We start from the raw sequence: 20167 nt of genomic DNA, 5'->3' as shown, positions 1-20167 counted from the left end.
TAGTAACAGCTAGTAGTAACAGCTAGATAGTAACAGTCTAGACAGTAGCAGTAAACACACTAATAGTAAACCTAGTAGTAACAACGAGTAGTAACAGCTAGTAGTAAACACCTAGTAGTAACAGCTAATAGTAAACAGCTAGTAGTAACAGCAGAGTTATTAACACCTAGTAGTAACACCTAATAGTAACAGCTGAGTAGTAACACCTAAATTACACAACTAGTATAACAGCAAGCGTGTGTGTGTGTGTGTGTGTGTGTGTGTGTGTGTGTGTGTGTGTGTGTGTGTGTGTGTGTGTGTGTGTGTGTGTGTAGTATGTGTCTTTGAGCACTCAACCAGACTGCCCCCTCACACTCACAGAGAAACCTTCATGATCTCCCAATACAACAACAATAGCCTCGCAGCTTCAGCATTTACATAAGATGGGCATTAGCAAAGACTGTGACTACTGAGACAAAACCGCGACTCGTCAGTGAAGAGCACTTTTTGCCAGTCCTGTCTGTTCCAACGACGGTGGGTTTATGCCCATAGGCGACGTTGTTGCAGGTGATGTCTGGTGAGGACCTGCCTTACAACAGGCCTACAAGCCCTCAGTCCAGCCTCTCTCAGTCTATTGCGGACAGTCTGAGCACTGATGGAGAGATTGTGCATTCCTGGTGTAACTCGGGCAGTTATTGTTGCCATCCTGTACCTGTCCCGCAGGTGTGATGTTCGCATGTGCCGATCCTGTGCAGGTGTTGTTACACGTGGTCTGCCACTGCGAGGACGATCAGCTGTCCGTCCTGTCTCCCTGTAGCGCTGTCTTAGGCGTCTCACAGTACGGACATTGCAATTTATTGCCCTGGCCACATCTGCAGTCCTCATGCCTCCTTGCAGCATGCCTAAGGCACGTTCACACAGATGAGCAGGGACACTAGGCATTTTTCTCTTGGTGTTTTTCAGAGTCAGTAGAAAGGCCTCTTTAGTGTCTTAAGTTTTCATAACTGTGACCTTAATTTCCTACCGTCTGTAAGCTGTTAGTGTCTTAACGACCGTTCCGTAGGTGCATGTTCATGTTCATGAATTGTTTATGGTTCATTGAACAAGCATGGGAAACAGTATTTAAACCCTTTACAATGAAGCTCTGTGAAGTTATTTAGATTTTTATGAATTATCTTTGAAAGACATGGTCCTGAAAAAGGGCCGTTTCTTTTTTTGCTGAGTTTATTATTGTTGAAATTAATTGACCATAGAAATGCAACACTCCACAGTACTATACACACCACTAAACCCTAATAAAGTTACAACAAGTTGATAGTGTGTTTTTATGATTTGACATTACTATGCAATTACTGTTGAACAGAAAAAATATCACTTTCAAATCTACCATTTTGACATGCCATTATAAGGCTACAGATGTATGATTTTAATTTGAGCCAGTTTGCTACAGCAGGAAAATAATGCAGCAAAAGGAAATGTGAATTATCATGTGAGTATAATTAATGGACATTTTTGTAGGGGTTGATCAAGTCAGAAATTTCAAACTGTACATTCTATTTAATTTTTACCTCAAATACACTACAATTTTCTGCATTGCAGGAAAGTTCTCCTGCTACAGGGTGATCAATTTAAGATTCTACATCTGTACATGTTTGACAGTTGGGACGGTGATACTGGCCTTTCATTACCTGGGTGTGGAGGCTGGATTATCAAGACTGGTCTGCCCAGTGACATCCAGCTATTTACACTCACACTCACTCACTCACTCACTCACTCACTCACTCACTCACTCACTCACTCACTCACTCACTCACTCACTCACTCTACCTCAGCCTCACTCAGCGTTCACTTCTGACACATCCTACTACATTCAACCATCCCCATACTCACTCACTCACATCACTCACTCATTTCACTCCACAACCACCAATTATGGGTTGTGTGGTTACTCCACCTAGCGCTCTATTTCAATCGTCATATCCGTGGAAATAGTACAGGTCGATAATTGATTTAAGGCAATTTCCCCACGTTAGCGGAGGACTGCATTCACACGCTAGCTAGTATAAACTCGGACCAGCCACTTAACTTGAGTCGGCTCTTCCAACTATCGCCAGAGTTCAGCAATCCAAGTTGGACAGAGCCGAACTAGCATCCAGTGACTACACGCGTGCTTTAAAGCACTGTTTCGTCTTGCTTTTGGGACGCACTAAATTAATCTTACACTCAAAACACACAACAATTTCATCCTGCCAGGCACAGCCATACGCTTCTCGCCCTAGACCTTACCCTCCTAATCATCCGCTCCCTAACATCATCCTGCCTGACCTATCCCTCAAACCTCCCCTTCCACACTCAACTACTCTCCTCTCCCCCATCAAGGACGCACCTCCCTCCTCTCAGCGCTCTAGGTCTGAACACTACTCACTCAGACCCTCCACGTAGGCCCTGCTACTCCTCGGTTACTCCTGTCTATGACCGTCGTGCCCATCTTGACCATCGCATGACTACCGTCTATCACATATTGAAGACGCAGGAGACACATCTAGGTCTATGAGAGTACTCACACCACCATACACTAATCTCACACATCACGACTATGTATCTAGAAGAGAGAGTCTAGACGTGCTCTCAGGACACATTAAATCGCTCCTGATCTCCCTTACTCTACTCTCTCTCTCTCCCCACACTCAACCAACGAAGACACGAGACGAACCACCCACATATAGACATAGTCGTGACACCGTGCACACACTTAGCGTGCCTACCGGCGAGCAACACATAACACGCACACACATACGGACTCACGAGCTACACACGACCCCATCACACACACAACAAGCAGAGAGAGTGATACTATCGGCAACTTACTCACCTCTTATCCCCTTAAAGACCCAGACCTAACTTATCAATAACCCGTTCCACTGACACAAGAAGCCAGAGCCGCGACTCAGGCTAGGTCTGACCTCTATCTTACTTCACTCATACTCTCAACATAACCAAGGACCAGGAAGATGCTAGCGCTATGTGATCCTTGACATGCTCTACTCTAAGACCTCAGTCACGCTCTACCACACAAAGGAGCCCGCTATAGGTTTTCACTGTACTCCACTCTGAACCACCTTCCTAACAGAGAGCCCGCTACGGCATATGATCCCTAGCGTGTCCACACGATCCAGCACACTACCCATAACAGAGGACCGGACGCAATATATAGGCCCTACTGCACATGAACCATATGCTCTACAAAGACACGCGAGAAGATGAGAGATCGCTCATATCTTATGTTAACTCCCACTTACTCCTCAACCAGCAGAGGTACGCAAATTGATGCACTAGCTCCATCGCGACCATTAGCAGACCACTACCCGCGTTTAGTCTCTGATCCTACTCCACAATAGACAGCTCTATTACATCACGGATACTAGACACCGACACTATGTGCAGTACCAGGCTAGGAATAGCCCACTATTTACTCTCACCTAGCATTCCCACCCCTAGCTCCCTAGCTCCCTACTCATCCATGCTACCAATATTGGATCTCACAAGACTATCCATGCTCTGATATCGCTAGCCTATACTTCCATATGAGATTGATCCTACTTGCCAGCTACCCAGTCAGACCAGCCTATTGATCACATTCCTAACAGACCAGCCTACTTCAGATCCTCTACTCGCCCAACAACAGCAGTCAGTCCGCACACGAAACTATACCCCTATATCAGATCCTGTTATAATAAACCACACTCGCACCTCCTCCTCACCCCCTCTCACACTATCCCACCTTCTATCCGATTGGAAACCCCCCATGTTGCAGAGCGCAGGACAACCTACATGCTTAAATACCTCCACTATCTTCGCACCGACAGCAGTATACGCTATAAGGAATCCCTTTAGACTCCCGACAGACCCAGTCAGTGAAGCCCAGACAATTATCATCCTTTTACACCACAATTACACTAGATGTGCAGGTAACCAAGACCATACTCTCTCATCCCTAGCGTACCAAGGACTCAAGTTCCTATTCTAATTGATGCCTTAGCTCTCCACGATGAACACCCGGTATTCCAACTTCTAGGATTACCTATTATGAAGTACGCCTACACCACCACACAAGCACAATCCAAGCACCCACAGCACACATCCCATCAAATCTATGACAATCCCACCACTAACCCCACCACACCACAACGACCCAACGCACACTAACACGATCCACTACCCACCACAACAGCACCAGATCCAACGAAACACACAAGCGCCACTCAATTCACACCCCTAACACCCAACAAGACACCAGATCGCGGACTCAGACCCCTCACTATCTGAACTACACTCCACTACCCAACACAACACCAACATCACAGACCAGACACACACAATCTGAATCCCACACTCACCACAGACAACCAGAACTCTGAGAACCAAGCGACACCCTATTGAACCTTCTTACAGCCACTCAAGCCTAGACCAGCCTATTCCACATCTACGTACTCACAAAGACGGCAGCGACTCCCTAATGTTCATCGACGTACTTCCACACAGAACAACAAGTATGCAGACCAAGAGAGACCCACACTTGATCCTACTTCCCTCACAACACTCTCTATCCTATATAAGATTCAATCCCTACTCTACCACAAAGACACATTGAGTCCAGTAATCCCAACAATAGTGACTGTTTTGAAGTGGGGGATAATACACACTATGTATACACACTATCGTCCCCGCAGAACCAAGTACTTGACACTATGGATCACATCACATTACTCAACAAGATCATCCTACTCCTTCTCCAACGCGAGTATCGGAGACCAGATTAGACTCTATATGAGCAACACTACATCCAACCGACAACCCAAGTCCAAGCCAAGCAACTGATTCACTTCCGTGAAGCGTCCTATACAACCTACTGTTCAAAACCAGAGATGCTATTTCACTTACCTCTCAATAGACCGACATCACCAATTGGTATAAGCTATTTATTATCACTAAGCGTCCATCACAGACCAACTATACTCTTATTCTGATCCATACTACCAGCAGCAGCTCAGGTCAAGATCCTGACTTCGCTCACTTATAACTATCCTTACACATCAGATCGCCACTGATCCAGAAGCCGAAGAACCTATTTACTTTGCTCTAGTCTCACAGACCAGCCTATTGATCCTACTGCACAGACCAGTCAGACCAGACTATTGATCCTACTCCACAGACCAGTCAGACCAGACTATTGATCCAACCAGTCAGTGTTCCTTTGTCCCAGTTTTGTCAATGGGAACAACATTCTATACACAGTATAGTCCTTTGAAGGACACTCCAAATAAAAACTGAAACGTGGCGTGTGAATGTAGCACAGCTGCAAACCAATGAATTACTAAGTAAACTCTCTCTCTATTTCTGTTCATGAAGGGAATCTCTGAAGATATAATCTATAGACATTTAACTTACTGCTCTGGACTGATGGTCCTGAGATCTCTAGACAGGCACATGGACCGTCACACCACTGAGGGTCTCTTTGTGTCACACAGCCGGTATCTGAGAGCACCAGAAGCACACTCATATGCAGTACGCCACTCAGTGGCACTTTGGTATTCAGAGACTGAAGAGCGGTTTGAAGCTGTTGGATGTTCTTTCATTTACTCACACAGACACAAATACAGTGCCTACGGAAAGTATTCAGACCCCATGACTTTTTCTACATTTTGTTACGTTACAGCCTATTCTAAAATGGATTAAAATCTATACACAATACCCCATAATGATATAGACAAAAGACATAACAGGTTTTAGATTTTTTTGCAAATGTATTAAAAATAAAAAACAGAAACACCCTTATTTACATAGGTATTCAGACCCTTGGCTATGAGACTCGAAACTGAGCTCCTGTTTCCATTGATCATCCTTGAGACGTTTCTACAACTTGATTTTAGTCCACCTGTGGTAAATTCAATTGATTGGACAGGATTTGGAAAGGCACACACCTGTCTATATAAAGTCCCACAGTTGACAGTGCATGGTAGAGCAAAAACTAAGCCATGAGGTCGAAAGAATTGTCCGTAGAGCTCCGAGACAGGATTGTGTTGAGGCACAGATCTGGGGAAGGATACCAAAAATACTCTGCAGCATTGAAGGTCCCCAAGAACACAGTGGCCTCCATCATTCTTAAATGGAAGAAGTTTGGAACCACCAAGACTCTTCCTAGAGCTGGCCGCCCAGCCAAACTGAGAAATCGGGGGAGAAGGGTCTTTGTAAGGGAGGTGACCAAGAACCTGATGGTCACTCTGACAGAGCTCCAGAGTTCCTCTGTGGAGATGGGAGAAACTTCCAGAAGGACAACCATCTCTGCAGCACTCCACCAATCAGGCCTTTATGGTAGAGTGGCCAGACGGAAGCCACTCCTCAGTAAAAGGCACATGACACACCGCTTGGAGTTTGCCAAAAGGCACCTAAAGGACTCAGACCATGAGAAACAAGATTCTCTGGTCCGATGAAACCAAGATCGAACACTTTGGCCTGAATGCCAATCGTCACGTCTAGAGGAAACCTGGCACCATCCCTACGGTGAAGCATGGTGGTGGCAGCATCATGCTGTGGGGATGTTTTTCAGCGGCAGGGACTGGGAGACTAGTCAGGATCAAGGGAAAGATGAACAGAGCAAAGTACAGAAAGATCCTTGATGAAAACCTGCTCCAGAGCGCTCAGGACCTTAGACTGGGGCGAAGTTTCACCTTCCAACAGGACAATGACCCTAAACACACAGCCAAGACAACGCAGGAGTGGCTTCGGGACAAGTCTCTGAATGTCCTTGAGTGGCCCAGCCAGAGCCCGGACTTGAACCCGATCGAACATCTCTGGAGAGACATGAAAAACGCTCCCCATCCAACCTGACAGAGCTTGAGAGGATCTGCAGAGAAGAATGGGAGAAACTCCCCAAATACAGGTGTGCCAAGCTTGTAGCATCATACCCAAGAGTAAAGGTTCTGAATACTTATGTAAACGTGATATTTCATTTTTTATTTTTTATAAATTTGCAAAAATGTTTTTGCTTTGTCATTATGGGGTATTGTGTGTAGATTGATGAGGCTGTAATGTAACAAAAATGTGGTAAAAGGGGTAAGGGGTCTGATCCTTTCCGAATGCAATGTATATATACACACACAACACACAACAAGACACACAACACACCAACACCCACACACACACACACACACACCACACACACACACAACACAACACACACACTGCACACTGCAACCGCTCAACTGAAGGCACTCTGTCTCTTTTCAATCACACATGTTCAACAGGATGCAACAGGCTGTCTGACTCTGACACTCTATGAGGGAGCGATTATTCAGCACTGAAGCTCTTACTATGCATAGATGTGACATCATGTGAAAGTGCACACACACACACAAACACACATCCATTCTAAGAACGTTATTTTATCGATGTCGTTTAGGAACATTTTTAGCCAGCCAGCAATTTCTTATCCTCAGGCTGAAATCATCCGTTCGTAAATTGTCACAACCTTCACAAAAGCTTTATAATAAGTACTGCAAATCAGCCAGGAAGTGTGTTATTATGAAGGTGAAACCATCAGTTATAAACTGTCAGAGAGAGGCATTGCAGATCACGCACACACCCACACACCACACACCCACACACACATGTACAACACACACACACACAACACCACACACACAACACACACACCACAACACACACACACACACACAACCACACACACACACACACACCACACACATAGTACAACATAACACACAATACACACAACGTACATAACACTACACACTGGGTGGGTAAAGATAAGACGAACAACCACCGGTATAAACCAGAACATATGACATTTTCAAAACTGTATTGTTTGACTGCATTTTCATGCAGTTCTATAGGGAAGGCCTAATGTCATTTTCCTGCAGTTCTATAGGGAAGGCCTAATGTCATTTTCCTGCAGTTCTATAGGGAAGGCCTAATGTCATTTTCAGCAGTAAAAAATGACAAAATGCACATCAGGTCATCCCTATCAAAATAGTTAATTTGGACTGGACACTAGAAAAGTCCAGAAAAATCTTTTTAATCACGTTCATGTTCTTGATATCTCATGTGAGCTGCACTGCAATTCCGTTTTCTGTATTGTTAGCTGCTAAAGTGCACCAGTGTAAAAGGCCCTTAGTTGACTCTAAAATGTTGTTTTCTATACCCATTTGAAGAGAAACAAGTTATTGATGTGTTTGATAAGATTACAGATCCTCTCAGGGGACCCCAAGTTTGGGAACCATTGTACTACTAACCTTCTCTCTCTGCTCGGTTCCTCTCTCTGACTCCCGTGTTTTCTCAGCCTCCTGCATTGCAGCCTGCCTCGGCCTCACAGCCTGCCTCGGCCTCACACTGCCTGCCCCACCACTATCTGTCTCACTACTCTCTTTAAAGCAGTTTTAAAAATAGATATTTTATATACATGACAATAATATTAAATTGTCTTTATATTTAAATTGTCTTTTGTATTTCACTCAATTTTAAGTCCCACTGGCTGTCCCAACACATAATGACATGAAAGTGCATTCAAACAGTGTAAAAGGCCTTAGTTGACTCTAAAATGTTGTTTTCTATACCCATTTGAAGAGAAACAAGTTATTCATGTGTTTCGATAAGATTGAGGATTCTCTCAGGGGATCCTATTTCAATTTCAGGGGACCTCACAAGGGTCCCCGAATGCAAGTTTGGGAACCACTGTACTACTAACCTCTTTGATTGGTTTCTCTCTCTTTATAAAGCAAAGTTATTTTGTTATGAGAACTTATAGTAGCCTATCTTTTGTTAAGATTATAGCTAGTTTAATTAATTTCAGTCAACTGCTCCTGCTGAGGTCAGGCTCCGTTTAACTTCAGCTTCTAACTCCATCCTACTAGACAGCAAGTTAGCATGCGAACATAACGAGCATACCTGAATCATGATTCCACTCGTTCGCAGAGAGGCAGGCGCGATTAGAACTCAGATCAAGAATATTAGTGTTCTGAGTGTTGATCAACACTGGGAACGCAATAATAAGTGGGTAAACGGTCATTAACCAAATAAAAAGGTGAGTAAACGGTGCTTACCATCCACTACATCCCTGCCTGCACTGCTCTGTTGTCTCACCCAGAACTTAAGAGTCACTACTACTCATCAGTAAACTAATCTTGCCAGATAAAGAGCGACCAATGCCCCCTTTAGCCTCCAGAGTCCCAGTCCTGCTCCACCACCCCCTCTAGCCTCCAGAGGCCCAGTCCTGCTCCACCACCCCCTCTAGCCTCCAGAGTCCCAGTCCTGTTCCCTCTAGCCTCCAGAGTCCCAGTCCTGCTCCACCACCCCCTCTAGCCTCCAGAGGCTCAGTCCTGTTCCCTCTAGCCTCCAGAGTCCCAGTCCTGCTCCACCACCCCCTCTAGCCTCCAGAGGCCCAGTCCTGTTCCCTCTAGCCTCCAGAGGCCCAGTCCTGTTCCCTCTAGCCTCCAGAGGCCCAGTCCTGTCCACTGACTCCCAGGGACAAATGGAAATAATGGGAAATATACAGTACCAGTCAAAAGTTTGGACACACCTACTCATTCAAGGGTTTTTCTTAATTTTTTTTACATTGTAGCATAATAGTGAAGACATCAAAACTATGAAATAACACATATGTAATCATGTAGTAACCAAAAAAGTGTTTATCAAAATATATTTTATATTTGAGATTCTTTAAAGTAGCCACCCTTTGCCTTGATGACAGCTTTGCACACTCTTGGCATTCTCTCAACCAGCTTCACCTGGAATGCTTTTCCAACAGTCTTGAAGGAGTTCCCACATATAATGAGCACTTGCACTTGCTGCTTTTCCTTCACTCCAACTAATCCCAAACCATCTCAATTGGGTTGAGGTCGGGTGATTGTGGAAGTCAGGTCATCTGATGCAGCACTCCATCATTCTCCATCTTGGTCAAATAGCCCTTACAGAGCCTGGAGGTGCGTTGAGTCATTGTCCTGTTGAAAAACAAATGATAGTCCCACTAAGCACAAACCAGATGGGATGGTGTATCGCTGCAGAATGCTGTGGTATCCATGCTGTTTAAGTGTGCCTTGAATTCTAAATAAGTCACTGACAGTGTTACCAGCAAAGCACACCCACACCATCACGCCTCCTCCTCCATGCTTCACGGTGGGAAATACACATGCGGAGATCATCCATTCACCTATGCTGCGTCTCACAAAGACATGGCAGTTGGAACCAAAAATCTCACATTTCCATCGGTCTAATGTCCATTGCCCGTGTTTCTTGGCCCAAGCAATTCTCTTCTTATTATTAGTGTCCTTTAGTAGTGTTTTTTTTGCAGCAATTCAACCATGAAGGCCTGATTCACGCAGTCTCCTCTGAACAATTAATGTTGAGATGTGTCTGTTACTTGAACTCCGTGAAGCATTTATTTGGGCTGCAATTTCTGAGGCTGGTAACTCGAATGAACTTATCCTCTGCAGCAGAGGTAACTCTGGGTCTTCCTTTCCTGTGGCGGTCCTCACGAAAGCCAGTTTCATCATGGTTTTTGCGACTGAACTTGAAGAAACTTTAAAAGTTCTTGAAATTTTCCGGATTGACTGGCCTTCATGTCTTAAAGTAATGATAGACTGTAGTTTCTCTTTGCTTATTTGAGCTGTTCTTGTCATAATATGAACTTGGTCTTTTACCAACTAGGGCGTTCTTCTGGATACCCCCCTACCTTGTCACAACACAACTGATTGGCTCAAACGCAGTAAGAAGGAAAGAAATTCCACAAATTAACTTTTAACACGGCACACCTGTTAATTGAAATGCATTCCAGGTGACTACCTCATGAAGCTGGTCGAGAGAATGCCCAGAGTGTGCAAAGCTGTCATCAAGGCAAAGGGTGGCTATTTGAAGAATCTAAAATCTAAAATCTATTTTGATTAGTTTACTACTTTTTTGGTTACTACATGATTCTATATGTGTTATTTCATAGTTTTGATGTCTTCACTATTATTCTACAATAAAAACCCTGGAATAAGTAAGTGTGTCCAAACTTTTGACTGGTACTGTATATTCCCTTTCGGTGATTCTTATCAGCACCTCACAACCCTTTCAAGTTGCACACTCCACTCCCCATCTCCCAGGAGCAGTGCATGAGAGTCTAGGGGTACCATAAACCGGCTTCTCAAACTCTCTCTGACCTGTGTGACTTGGCCCTGATTTTGTTGACATGGCAGTTGCTATGGCAGTTGGTAGGGGTCGACACCCTTCTGACTCTCCAGGTCACACACTTCTCAGTATCCTTCAAGCAGAGACAGCAGCAAGCTAGAGATCTTCTCAGATCCCAAAATTGAGATCCGAACCTAATTGAATCCGTTAAATTCCTAACCGACCCAGACAGGATCCGGTCATTGTTTTTGAAAATCAATGTCCGATTCGGATACAAGGTTGACCAGATTTGACCAAAAACATATCTGAGCTGAGAAAGAATCGGATCCAAATTGGTCTGTATCCAACCCAAATTGATCCGAAAGATTAAAAAATTCAGCTTTATTGCGGCGCAAGCCAACAAAATTGTTTTGACTTGTATGGCAGTGAAATTTAACATGCATTTTCGGTTGTATCTAAAATACTTGATTTGTGTTGTACAGCTTAATATTTTCATAATGACATCCCTATAGTATGATGGAGAACATTATGACGGTTTCTTATTTCTGCTGACCAAATATTTGAGTAGGAGGATTTTTTTATGTGATGATCATCGAATGCCTGACTGAGAGCAGCGAATAGTTCAGTTTTGTCTGTAACCTAATACTCTGTAGGCCTATTATTTTACTGAGCAACATTACAATCTAGCCTATTTAACAGTATTAATAAATACTGATTTAGACTAAAAGTAGGCTGTTTGACCAGCATGCTTCAAATTCAAAATACATTTTGAATAGGCTACGGAAAGATGGAGTCTCCCATTTGCATTCTCATGTAATTTTCAACAATTGGGATTTGTAGGTCTAGGTAAGTATTCCTGCTATTACAACACTATAATTGGATGTAGAATAGTGTGAGGTTTTCAGAGATCTTTGTTAATTTTGTTTCTGTTGACCACATGTTTTAGGTGAGAGGATTGTTATGTGGTGATTTTAGGATGCTAGCAAGTGCTGTGTGTTCGACATATTTTGGTAGGCTATTTCAATAACTCAAGTCTAACTCATCAAATCAAATCAAATTGTATTGTCACATGCGCCGAAATGCTTACTTACGAGCCCTTAACAAAAAATTCAGTTTTAAGAAAAATAAGAGTAAAGTAAAAAATAAATAAAAATAATAATTAAAGAGCAGCCGTAAAATAACAGTAGCGAGACTATATACAGGGGGTACCAGTACTGAGTCAATGTGGAGACTATATACAGGGGGTACCGGTACTGAGTCAATGTGGAGACTATATACAGGGGGCACTGGTACTGAGTCAATGTGGAGACTATATACCGTCTCCACATACCGAGTCCTGCCGTCTCCTCCCATTGCCTGGTCTCCCTACGGCCCTACAGACTGCGGAGGCTCTATTTACCCACGTCTTCCGGCACTACGGGGTGCCAGAGGATATCGTATCTGATCGAGGTCCCCAGTTCACGTCCCGTGTTTGGAGGGCGTTTATGGAGCGTCTGGGGGTCTCGGTCAGCCTGACCTCTGGTTATCACCCCGAAAGTAATGGGCAGGTGGAAAGAATAAACCAGGAAGTGGGTAGGTTTCTGAGGTCGTATTGCCAGGACCGGCCAGGAGAATGGGCGAGGTACGTCTCATGGGCGGAGTTGGCGCAGAACTCACTCCGTCACTCCTCCACGAACATATCGCCATTTCAATGCGTGCTGGGCTACCAGCCGGTCCTGGCTCCGTGGCATCAGAGTCAGACCGAAGCTCCTGCGGTGGAGGAGTGGGTACAGCGCTCTAGGGAGACCTGGCGGGCAGTCCAGGACTCTCTTCAGCAGGCCAGTGGACGGCAGAAGAAGAGCGCTGACCGCCACCGCAGTGAGGCCCCTGTGTTCGCACCAGGGGACAGGGTCTGGCTCTCAGCCCGAAACCTGCCCCTCCGCCTGCCCTGCCGGAAGCTGGGGCCGCAGTGCGTGGGGCCATTTAAAGTCCTGAGGAGGATAAACGAAGTGTGTTATAGATTGCAACTTCCCTCTTACTATCGTATTAACCCCTCGTTTCATGTGTCTATCCTCAGGCCGGTGGTAGCTGGTCCCCTTCAGGAAGGTGAGGTGCCGGAGGTCCCTACGCCCCCTCTTGACATCGAGGGGTCCCCGGCGTACACGGTACGAGCTATTCTGGACTCGAGACGCCGGGTGAGGGGCCTGCAGTACCTCGTGGACTGGGAGGGGTACGGTCCGGAGGAGAGGTGCTGGGTACCGGTGGGGGACATTTTGGATCCTTCCCTCTTGAGGGACTTTCACCGCCTCCACCCGGATCGCCCTGCTCCTCGCCCTCCGGGTCGCCGCGCTGCGGGAGCCGCGCGTCAGGGGGGGGGTACTGTTACGAATCCCGCCGAAGATGGTGCCTCTTCCCGTTCGGGCGGCGCTCAGCGGTCGTCGTCTCCGGCCTACTAGCTGCCACCGATCCCCTTTTCTGTTTCATTTAGTTTTTAGTCTGATTTGTTGCACCTGTTTTGTGTTTAGGTTTATTGTGGGCTATTTAAACCCAGTTGGCCCGCCGACTTTTGTGCAGGCTTGTTTTTCTGTTTGTGGTGTCGTATTTTCTTGTGGTGTCTGTTCCATGTGGATTTTGTCCTGTTTGTTTTGGACTGTACTTGACGCGCCCTTGTATGTGTGGCGTAGCCGTCTCGTTATATTCTTTTGGAATATTAAATCCACTTGCTTCTCACTACCCTGCTCTCTGCGCCTGACTCCTTCATCACCACTTTTGGAATTGTGACAATATGTACATATTCTTATTCATTCCTTTACACTTGTGTGTATAATGTAGTTGTTGTGAAATTGTTAGATTACTGGTTAGATATTACTGCATGGTCGGAACTAGAAGCACAAGCATTTCGCTACACTCGCATTAACATCTGCTAACCATGTGAAAAGTCGTGGCCAAAAGTTTTGAGAATGACACAAATATTAATTTCCACAAAGTTTGCTGCTTCAGTGTCTTTAGATATTTTTGTCAGATCTTACTATGGAATACTGAAGTATAATTACAAGCGTTTCATAAGTGTCAAAGGCTTTTATTGACAATTACATGAAGTTGATGCAAAGAGTCAATATTTGCAGTGTTGACCCTTCTTTTTCAAGACCTCTGCAATCTGACCTGGCATGCTGTCAATTAACTTCTGGGCCACATCCTGACTGATGGCAGCCCATTCTTGCATAATCAATTCTTGGAGTTTGTCAGAATATGTGGAGTTTTATTTGTCCACTCGCCTCTTGAGGATTGACCACAAGTTCTCAATGGGATTAAGGTCTGGGGAGTTTCCTGGCCATGGACCCAAAATATTGATGTTTTGTTCCCCGAGCCACTTAGTTATCACTTTTGCCTTATGGCAAGGTACCCCATCATGCTGGAAAAGGCATTGTTCATCACCAAACTGTTCCTGGATGGTTGGGAGAAGTTGCTTTCGGAGGATGTGTTGGTACCATTCTTTATTCATGGCTGTGTTCTTAGGCAAAATTGTGAGTGAGCCCAATCCCTTGGCTGAGAAGCAAACCCACACATGAATGGTCTCAGGATGCTTTACTGTTGGCATGACACAGGACTGATGGTAACACTCACCTTGTCTTCTCCGGACAAGCTTTTTTCCGGATGCCCCAAACAATCGTAAAGGGGATTCATCAGAGAAAATGACTTTACCCCAGTCTTCAGCAGTCAAATCCCTGTACCTTTTTCAGAATATCAGTCTGTCCCTGATGTTTTTCCTGGAGAGAAGTGGCTTCTTTGCTGCCCTTCTTGACACCAGGCCATCCTCCAAAAGTCTTCGTCTCACTGTGCGTGCAGATGCACTCACACCTGCCTGCTGCCATTCCTGAGCAAGCTCTGTACTGGTGGTGCCCCGATCCCGCAGCTGAATCAACTTTAGGAGACGGTCCTGGCGCTTGCTGGACTTTCTTGGGCGCCCTGAAGCCTTCTTCACAACAATTGAACTGCTCTCCTTGAAGTTCTTGATGATCTGATAAATTATTGATATAGGTGCAATCTTACTGGCAGCAATATCCTTGCCTGTGAAGCCCTTTTTGTGCAAAGCAATGATGATGGCACGTGTTTCCTTGCAGGTAACCATGGTTGACAGAGGAAGAACAATGATTCCATGCACCTCCTTTTGAAGCTTCCAGTCTGTTATTCGAACTCAATCAGCATGATAGAGTGATCTCAAGCCTTGTCCTCGTCAACACTCACACCTGTGTTAACGAGAGAATCACTGACATGATGTTAGCTGGTCCTTTTGTGGCAGGGCTGAAATGCAGTGCAAATGATTTTGGGGGATTCAGTTCATTTGCATGGCAAAGAGGGACTTTGCAATTAATTGCAATTTCTCTGATCACTCTTCATAACATTCTGGAGTATATGCAAATTGCCATCATCCTAACAGAGGCAGCAAACTTTGCGAAAATGTATATTTGTGTCATTCTCAAAACTTTTGGCCACAACTGTATGTGACCAATAAAATTTGATTTGATTTGATTTAACCCTTACTCTAAACCTAACCCTAGCCCTAACCCTTACTCTAACCTTAACCCTAAACATAACCCTAAACTTAACCCTAACTCTAAACCTAATCCTAACCCTAAAATTAGCCAAGCAGTTGCTTATCAACAGATAGTTTGTTGATAGTATGACCATCTGTAGAGCATCTACAGATGGGAAATCTGGACTATCCAAATAAAGTGTGACCTTGAATTGTGTACACTGTATTCATTACCTCTGTTTCTGTCCATTACAGAACCACTACCATTCCACTACAGCCCCATGTACCTGAATTTTCCTCTATGTGAATAAAGTTCCTGTGTTAACTCTTGGGCTGCCTTATTCCCCCTTTAACCAGGGGTGGTGTCAAATACACTACAAGTTCTCCTGCAACAGGGTGATCAAATTAAGATCCTACATCTGTATGGAGTATCCACACACTCTTTAGACTTCTTTGAAGTACACTGCAAGAAGTGTTACATTCACAGTGCTAATGTTTTTAACTCGTATTTCCCAGAATGCTATGTTACAGGTTGATTTTTAGAATTGATTTGTTTCAATRTCTGTGTTTTCGCATGTACATTGATTGTTATTTATCTTATGCTATGCAAAGATAAATAACACAATTTTCTTAACAATTTCAATCTGTAAGTGGTTGGATTTACAAAGCAAACAGCAAGAGTAAAAATATACTCTGACGGAGTTGTTAATTCAAAACAACACAGAAAAGTGTAAAATGGCATGGGAGTGAATTAAAAACGACACTGAAAGTGTGAAATGTGATGTAGAGTTAAATTTGATCAACTCCCTGAGAGTTCAATGTGATTGGATATTTACTCCATTTAGTGTCATAAATGTAATAATAATCAACCCTATGACCAGAGTAGTTTTAACTCTATATGAGGGTGGCATCATATAAACCCCAAAATGCTGTTGAATTTAAATCCATGGGAGTTGAATGACCTCTTATTGCGATTTTACTATGTGGACTAGGCTGGCACACATGAAACATTAGGCTCCATGCTGTCATGGGGCCAGAGTGGAGAGGAGAGGACAGTGGAGGGGTAAGGCCCCTTGGCCCCTGGTCTCTTTGGCCCCTGTGGGTGGAGGACAGCCGCAGGGACCCGTGAATCCCTCCTTATGTCACCTCCTTTGATGACCACAGTTGTCAAGCACAGTACCCTTTTCTTTCCCATATAGTAGTATATCAATGCAATCTCACTGTCCAGAACATTCTATCCTCTCCAACTGACCCCGTCCTTTTCTATCCTCAGCCCTTTATATGCTCTCTCTCCTCCCACTTCATTTCACCACATATTTTGGAGAACCCAGAGCACACAGACACACACACACACACACACACACACACACACACACACACAAACACACCATAAACTGTCACAGACCAACAGACTACGCCTCACGTATCCTCTCAGTCAGTCTATAGCATAGCATCGCCACAGGCATATGACAACTTAGAGAAGTAGTGACAATAACAAGCTGGCTTTAGACTCTCTGTGGCTTTGGGGTCAGTTGCAGTTAGGTGACTTTCTCAGCACGTACAGTATTCTCTAAAGAAAGGTCAATTGACTTGGTCAATTTTACCATAAGGTCTGTTTTTAAACTCCTTATAATGGTTATACACAATTGAATAATAAAACGTTAAAAAGTTATGAGGTTTATAAGGAGTTTATAAGCAGCCTTTTCCAGTTTTAGCCTAAAGTTTACTCTACGCCTTAGAAAAAACCTTACCTGAGTAGATGTTAGTGTGAGCAGTGACATTGGCCTCCTCTTCCTCAGCTCCATACACTTCCTCAGTTTACAGATCTGGTGTCCAGTCCTGCGGTTCAGACAGCAGCTACACTGGCCACAGTTGATCTTCCTTAGGCACGGCTCACACCCTCCACACCTACTCCTCTTCTTCCTCTCCCTCCTCTGGATGATCCGTGGGGTTCGGGGCAGAGATGTGCCCCCGTCCAGGTGTCCCAGGTCCAGGCTAGGGTGTCCAGGGGGGCTAGGTTCCCCATATCCAGTCTCTGACTCAGTGTCGAAGGAGTATGATGATTGGGTGCTCTCAGAGCTGCAGGAGAAGGAGAATGAGAACTTGGAGCTAGAACTCTCCTGGTTAGGGATGGAGGAGGTCTTTGGCACTGAACCCAGATCAGATACAGATGCAATATCTGTGTTTGGTTCAGACCTTGTGTCTGTGTTTGGGAGTGATGGTTGTGGCTCATCTTGGTTGTACTTGTTGTGAGTCATTGGACCAGAACCTAGGTCACAATCAGAGACAGATACAATGTCTTTGTCTGGTTCAGACCCAGTGGTGAAAACGTCTTTCTTTGTGTATGGGAGTGATGATGAGGATGGTGGTTCTTCTGGGTAATTGTTGTGGTTGTTTGACAATGGACCCAGGTCAGGTACAGACACAGTGATGGGGACCTCCGCGCTGGTGTACAGGTCTGACGATGATGATGCAGATGATGAAGATAATTTTGCATTGAGGTGATTGGATGACTCTTTGGTCTCTTCGTCCACTGGTCTGAGAAGTTGTCTAGCCTCTGGAGAGACAGGGCTCTCCAGGCTCTGACTGAGTGCTGGGTTCGCTGGGATTACACACAGGGACTTGTGGGGTTCACTGAGGAAGGCAACTGAGAGACTTAGTGATACTGGGTGCACTGAGGTCATCTGTGATGTCTCATGGAAAGTAGTTGGGACTTTTAAAGGTTTATGGATTTCAACAGTTTGGGTAGGTTGGATTAGTTTTGCACCTTGGTTAAAAACCTTAATGTCATGTGACATTGCGGGTTGAAGTGGAAAGGTCGGGTGAGGATGAGAGAGAGGGGGTGACACCAGGTCTGAGGTGGCTGGTTCAGAGACAGATGGGGGATGGACAGGTGATTGCATCATCAACACGTCATCCTGCAGAGGTGGCTTTTGGTGCTGAGAGACAGACATACTGGAGCTTGTGTCTGGAGGTCTGCTGATAACCTCTCTCTTCTCCAGTCTCTCGTCTTTCTCCTCTCTTTCCTTAGTCTCCTTCACCTTGACTATCTCCACTCTCTCCTCCTCCTCTGCTTTCTTCTTTTCTTCATCCGTCTTTTCTCCTTCCTCCATTGCTTCCTCTCCTTCCTTCTCCACTGCTTCCTTTCCGTCCTTCTCCAACCTCTCCCCTCCTCTCCCCTCCTCTGCATGAGTATCTCTCTCTCTCTGCTCCATCTCAATCTGCTCAGCTCCAAGGTTAATCTTGGCTTTGTCTTCACCTTTAGGGACGACTGACACTTCCTGCCTCTCATCACTGGTAGAGTCACCAAGCTCATGGCTCTGGTAGAATTGCACTGAATTGCCCTCACTAATGTTATTGACTAGCTTTTCCTGTTGTTGGTCAACACTGATGGGGTCATTGAGCTCCGAGTTGTTGACCTCACCACTATGGCTGAAAGGCTTATTATGTGGGTTAGTACCAACCGCGTCACCATTATGGGCAACTAACTCTTCATGTTTGTCATCACTAGCTGAGTCATCAGTCCTCAGGTTAAGAAGTTTGCCCTTACCATCATGGCCGACTCCTGGCTCCTGCTGGTCAACACAGGAAGGGTCATCAAGTTCAGTCCTTAGGTTAAGAGGTTGGCCCTCTCTATCATGGCTGACTACCTCCTTCTCTTGGTCAATCACACTAGGGTCTATACTACCAGGGTCAGACTCCTCAGGTCCTTGCTCAATCCCTCTTTCGCTCCATCTCTGACCCCTTGCTCCCCTCGCCCCCCTCCCTCTGGCTTTCTTCCCTCCCCTGCTAGGCTTTACCGTCAGGGGAGGAAACTTCTTGGAGCACCCCATGCCCCGTAAGGACATCCTGCGCCCCGGTGGATCCTCTCCCACCCCATGCTGTAGCAGAGGATTACCCCGGCTCCTTAGCCTCACTGATCCTGTTACATGCACAGGGGCATGGTTAACCCTACCAGGGGACCCCCCCGGGACCTGACTGCCAAGCCCACTCCTCCCTGGGCTTCTGGCCGGCTGGGCCTGGGTCCTGGTTGTGGATCTTTGGGGGGGTTTTGGTGTCGACTGTGGGCTCTCAAAGGCTTTTCCTCTGGACTTGCTGGAGTTGGAGATCTGCCTCTTGGCGGTGGTGGTAGTGGTGGTTGTTGTTGTGGGTATCACCTTGCAGCCATTCCTTGTCTGTGGTGGGGGTTGTCTCTTAGGGGGTTTGGGAGTAGGAGGCATAGTGGAGGATGTGAGAGGGCAGAGATGGGGCAGTCGGCATGGGAACCAGGTGAATGGTTGTTCTCAGCTGTGCTCCAACTTCAACTTTTTTTTCTGTTCCTTAATTTTTTTGAGAGTGGATTACTGGCTTACACTGACACCCAAATGCTGAGTTATTTTCCCACCATGTTGAAAAGCTGTGCAAGGACCTGGAGGGAATTGATCAAGAAAAAAATATATATGTTAAAATAACTGTCTGTTTCTCTATTAGTGCACTATATAACACACCCAA

The 20167-nt window shown here is 45.3% G+C and overlaps 1 protein-coding gene across 1 annotated transcript in view; it reads right to left on the bottom strand.

Annotated features, from left to right (window-relative positions):
* The window catches only part of LOC112069492 (uncharacterized), a gene marked incomplete at its 3' end in the record, with an annotated part of 49746 nt that overhangs the window by 28336 nt on the left and 1243 nt on the right, over positions 1-20167 (bottom strand). The window contains exon 2 of the mRNA XM_070438568.1: positions 17428-20084. Within this exon, the coding sequence (XP_070294669.1) occupies positions 17428-19896 (2469 nt within the window). The remainder of the gene's footprint in view (positions 1-17427; positions 20085-20167) is intronic.

Source organism: Salvelinus sp. IW2-2015, unplaced genomic scaffold (assembly GCF_002910315.2).
Source record: "Salvelinus sp. IW2-2015 unplaced genomic scaffold, ASM291031v2 Un_scaffold1026, whole genome shotgun sequence".
Taxonomy (NCBI): Eukaryota; Metazoa; Chordata; class Actinopteri; order Salmoniformes; family Salmonidae; genus Salvelinus; species Salvelinus sp. IW2-2015.
This window is presented reverse-complemented; position numbering and strand designations above follow the sequence as displayed.